The following is a 5520-nucleotide window of genomic DNA, read 5'->3' as shown; positions in this document are numbered from 1 at the left end:
ACTGAGAGGAATGTACACAAATATACATTTATGATATAGATAAATTTGCATTTAAAGTACATATAGAAGGATACAGATAAAAGGTGGGGGCTTACCCAGGCAAGCCTAGAGAATTGGCTTGGGTGGAGGCACAAATACTAAGTAATCATCCCTTAGTGATATCCACAATAATTAGAGTATTAGGGGAGGGGTTACATTTGGAGGCACCGCGTGAGATCATTTTGTAAAATACTCAGGAGTAAGGGAAGCACAGTAGCCAAAATGAATCAATATACAAGTAGTGAAGCATTTGATTGGTGCACCAGGAAGGGAGTGACTCCCGAAAGGAGCTTTGTATTGTGTGGGGATCTCATAGACATCACCGATGGAACAATTATGACAGAGATGTTATTCCTTTTTGTGATAAAACAACCAAAGATTTCTGATAAGCAATTCAGGGAAAACGGAGAGTTGTGTGCTGTATTAATAACTACTAGTCAAGACTTAGAGTCTGAGTTGTTACCTAAAGTGGTGGCTGTGAGATCTAACCCTGAACGCAGGTGGAAAATTATATGGCCTGAAAAGGAAGACAGTGAAAGACCTGCTGAACCATTAGTTATGGGTGACATGTCTTTTCCGGCTAGACGAGATCCCTCTGCAGCTGTGGGAGAAGGTGGTCCATCACAGGGTACGGAGGAAAAGTTAGGGAATCAGTTAGAAGTTATAGCTGATAAAGTAGTACATCAATTAGAAAGATGGCATTATGAGGGGAGTTATAGGCGATTGAGGATTTTCTCAGGAATGCTTCCTGTACCTACTGGCGAGGAACCGTATGAAGCCTGGAGGGAGGCAGCTATACAGCAGTCTGAGGAGTGGCATTGTCCTGATCATATAAAAAAGCAAAGGATTGTAGAAAGTTTAAGGGGACCCGCTATGGGAATCATTCAGGCCACTAGGAAAAGTAATCCTGAGGCCACTGTGGCTGATTACTTCCAGGCCCTGGAATACACCTATGGGACATTGGAAGATGTAGGTGACTTGGTTGCTAGATTCAACCATACTTATCAAGAGACAGGGGAGAAGTTGTCACAGTATGTGTATAGATTGGATAAAATAATCCATAAAATTATAGATAAAGGAGGATTATCTCCTGCTGAGGTTAATAGTAGTAGGTTGAAACAAGTAATTAGAGGAGCTTTAACAACTGACCCTGTGGCACAGCGTTTACGGTGTACCGCTCTGTTATTAGGAAGCCCCACTCTTAATGATTTAATTAAGGAAATTACCCAGGAGGAAGCTTTAATCGCCAATAGGGAAAAGACCCATGCCAAAGCCGTAAAAGTAGTAGTACCCTCCTCTGAGACTCACGGATCAAGGGAGGACAAATTACTTACTTTGGTAGAGGAACAAAATAAAAAAATGGACCAGCTTATTTTGGCTCTAAATCAAAGGATGGCACCTTCCAATGTAGCTTCCCGTAATTCTATTAGGGGAATTAACAACGGTAGGGGAAATTTTAGGAGAGGTGGAGATTTTACATCCAGAGGGTGTTTCCGATGTGGACAGCTAGGGCATAGGGTTATGAACTGTCCCTTAGGCTGGGGTAATTCGGAAGTGGGAACTAATGGTCAGTCAAATAATGTTTCCATTCAGGGAATCGACAGTGGGAGGCTGGCGGGCCCCTCGCCGTCTCCCAGAAGCTAGATGCGAATTCAATGGGGAGTGCCCAGTGGAGTAGTTCAATCCCTGATGGTATGATAGGACCTGCTCCACGCGTGGTCGTTAAATTAAATGGACATCCCTGCCCTGTTTTATTAGACAGTGGTTCTCAGGTGTCCATTATATTTGAGCACTGGTATAGACACTATCTCTCTAACGTTCCTATTATGCCCTTGGAAGGATTGGTAATCTGGGGGCTAAGTGACCAGAAATACCCCTATTTGGGTTATGTACTAGTTAACATAGAGTTTCCAGAGTAATTCATGGGTGTGTCAGAACCCTTACCTCTCATTGCTCTGGTATGCCCAGAGTCCCCAGGAGATAAGACTGTGATGCCAGTGATTGTGGGAACTAATGCTCACTTATTTAAAGTCCTCAGTGATTGGTGTTTAAAAATGAATAGGGAAGTCACTGCTGTTAATATGTTGACTCACCATATGAACTCCAATGAAGGAGATTCTGGGTACAGAGTGTCCTCTTTGGCTCAGGGTATGTCTTTGGATGATTTTATTCCCTGTTTCCAGGGGAGTGACATTGGGTTGGTAGAAAGAGATACCATATGTAAAGAGTTGGTAAAACGGCAGCACGTTTTTTCTCTTGGGGAATGGGATTTGGGAAAAGCTGCAGGTGTGGAACATTGTATTAAGCTAAATGATGAGACTCCATTCAGGGAGAGGTCACGCCGTCTTGCTCCTGCAGATTTTGAGGATGTTAGGCAGCATCTTAGAACTTTGCTGGAAATTGAAGTTATTCAACATTCAGAGAGTCCATATGCCTCTCCTATAGTAGTGGCTCGTAAAAAGAATGGCAATATCAGAATGTGTATTGATTACCGGACTCTTAACCAACGCACAGTGCCCGATCAATACACTGTTCCTAGGATAGAGGAGGCATTGGACTGTCTGCAGGGGAGTCAGTGGTTCACCGTGCTGGATCTACGGAGTGGGTATTACCAAATACCTATGAGCCCACATGACAGAGAGAAAACTGCATTTATCTGCCCTTTAGGCTTCTTTGAATTCTTGAAGATGCCTCAGGGTATTAAGGGTGCACCGGCTACCTTCCAGCGTACAATGGAACAAACGGTGGGTGATATGAACTACCGTGAGGTATTAGTCTATCTTGATGATATCATTGTATTTGGGTCCTCTTTGCAGGAACATAACCATCGTCTGCTTAAAGTACTTGACAGGTTACTTAAAAAAGGACTAAAGCTTTCTATAGATAAATGTAAGCTCTGTCAGTCCTCTGTTACTTATTTGGGACATGTGGTGAGCCGACATGGAATTTCCACTGACCCCACTAAAGTGGAGGCTGTGAACAGGTGGCCCAGACCCACAAGGCTGAAGGAGTTAAGATCTTTCCTGGGGTTTTGTGGGTATTACCGCCGTTTTGTACCCTATTATTCTGTAATATGTCGCCCACTTACTGAATTGACTAGAGGGTATCCCCCTATTGGCAAAACCTCATTGGCCAAATCATGTAAAAAGGAGGGCTATTTTAAACCGTCTGAGGAATTTGGGGATAGATGGACCAGCAAGTGTGAAGAGGCCTTCCTCAAGTTAAAATGGAGTCTTACTAATGCCCCTGTTTTGGCATATGCTGATCCCACAATACCCTATGTGGTCCATGTGGATGCGTCATTTGATGGTCTAGGAGCAGTGTTGTACCAACCTCATGAAGGAAAATTACAACCTATATCTTACATCAGTCGAGGATTGTCCAATAGTGAAAGGAGATATCCCGTACACAAACTGGAATTCCTTGCTCTTAAATGGGCTGTAGCTGATAGATTTCATGAGTACTTATATGGGGCAAGCTTTGAGGTGTTCACTGACAATAACCCCCTGACATATGTGCTGACCACTGCTAAATTAGATGCTACAGGGCACAGGTGGTTATCTGCACTGTCTATCTATGATTTTAAAATTAAATATCGCCCAGGCATCAATAATATAGATGCTGATGCTTTATCTAGATTAACAAGAATTGAGAAGGAATCAGATAGGTCAGATTGGATTGAAGTTCTGGCAACCACCCTTAAGGGATTGTGCTTTAACATACAGTGCTTGTGGACAGAACTTGGGGAATGCATCAGTGCCCTTGGAGCATCTGACAAGGCATTACCCCTGGCTTACTGTTGGTTAAGCCAATTAGAGTTAGGAGATTTACCTCGCATAGGTCATGAAAAGATTCGCATGGATCAACGGAGTGATTCCGATATCTCTGTTGTTATACTTTGTCTTGAGGCTGGTTGTGCTGACGGTGATGTAAGCTCTATGACGCCTGCATCTAAGTTGTTATTGAGGCATATAAAGCAATTGGTTGTGAAGAATGGTATACTATACCGTAAATTGGTCAAGTCAAATGGAAAGGTGAAGTTTCAATTGGTTGTTCCACAATGCTATAGGGCAACTATTTTAAAGTCATTACATGATCAGCATGGTCATCTCGGGGTGGATAAAACAGCAGGATTGATCACTGACCGTTTTTACTGGCCATTTATGGAAAAGGATATTGAGAATTATTGTAAAACCTGTGGCAGTTGTGTTTTGAGGAAGTCTCTTCCCACCAAGTCTTCTCCCCTTGTCACTCTCAATAGCCATGGCCCTATGGATCTAGTATGTATTGATTATTTATCATTAGAAACATCACCGGGGAAAGAATGTAACATTCTCGTAGTAACGGATCACTTCACCCGTTACGCTCAGGCTTATGTTACCCCTGACCAGAAGGCCATTACTGTAGCTAAAACTCTATGGGAAAGGTTCTTCGTCCACTATGGCTTACCAGCTAGATTGCACTCCGACCAGGGGCGTGATTTTGAAGGAAAAATCATTCATGAACTTTGTATGTGCTGTGGGATTAAGAAATCCAGAACTACTCCTTATCATCCGCAGGGTAACCCACAGCCGGAACGTTTTAATCGTACATTGCTCAATATGATGGGTACGCTGGATCCAAGGGGCAGAACACAATGGAATAGGAAAATATGTCATTTGGTTCATGCCTATAACTGCACCAAGAATGAATCCACGGGGTACTCCCCATATGAATTGATGTTTGGGCGGGAAGCCCGACTGCCCATAGATGTTTCATTAGGACTTCCCTCCCGGGATGCAAATGGACAAACTCATTCCCAATATATAATTAAATTACGAAAAGAACTTAGAGATGCACATAAATTAGCGCAGGAAGCTTCCAGAAAAGCCGGGGCTAAGAATAAGATTAGATATGATCTGCAAGTAAAATAAAAAATGTATTGAGAATAGGGGATCGAGTGCTAATACAGCAACTAGGACGTCCCAGACGACAAAAATTAGCTTATCGATGGAGGTCTAATCCATATGTGGTAATAGACCAACTACCCAACATACCAGTTTATAAACTACAGTCAGAGTCGGGGGAGGGACCCATTCTTACATACCACCGACAGCATCTTTTGCCTATAGCACAAAATCTTTGTTTCCCTGAAGTAGCTGAAGATGAGCCACATTTAAGATCTAATTGGAGAAATGGTAGTAGGTTACGATCTGCTCAAGGACAATGCCAATCCCCAGAAATCTCAGAAGGTCCTAATGAGGATACTGAGAACAGGGAATGTGGCCCAGGGTATTTCTATTATAATAACAATCCTGATAGCTCTGGTCCCTGGATGTCCGATTGTACCACGCCTAATAGGTTTAATAAGAGTATCCCCGAAAATGATTGTAATATAGCAGTCAATATTAATAATGAGGACGGTGGGATGGAATCTGAGAAAGAAATTACAGCAGAAGGTAGTATAGGTGATACTGATGTTAACCTAATTGGGGATTCTTG

At 42.7% G+C, this 5520-nt stretch overlaps 1 protein-coding gene across 1 annotated transcript; it reads left to right on the top strand.

Moving 5' to 3' along the window:
• Positions 1–261: 261 nt before the first annotated feature.
• On the top strand, positions 262–1683 carry LOC135050052 (paraneoplastic antigen Ma1 homolog). The gene has a single exon (XM_063956159.1). The coding sequence runs from the start codon at positions 262–264 to the stop codon at positions 1681–1683; it is 1422 nt and encodes a 473-aa protein (XP_063812229.1).
• The last annotated feature ends 3837 nt before the right edge of the window (positions 1684–5520 follow it).

This window comes from Pseudophryne corroboree, chromosome 1 (genome assembly GCF_028390025.1).
Source record: "Pseudophryne corroboree isolate aPseCor3 chromosome 1, aPseCor3.hap2, whole genome shotgun sequence".
Classification (NCBI taxonomy): domain Eukaryota; kingdom Metazoa; phylum Chordata; class Amphibia; order Anura; family Myobatrachidae; genus Pseudophryne; species Pseudophryne corroboree.
This window is presented reverse-complemented; position numbering and strand designations above follow the sequence as displayed.

What these genes read in the sequence shown, in the direction of transcription:
- LOC135050052 (XM_063956159.1), top strand. Translation starts at nt 262, where the DNA reads ATGAATCAATATACAAGTAGTGAAGCATTTGATTGGTGCACCAGGAAG.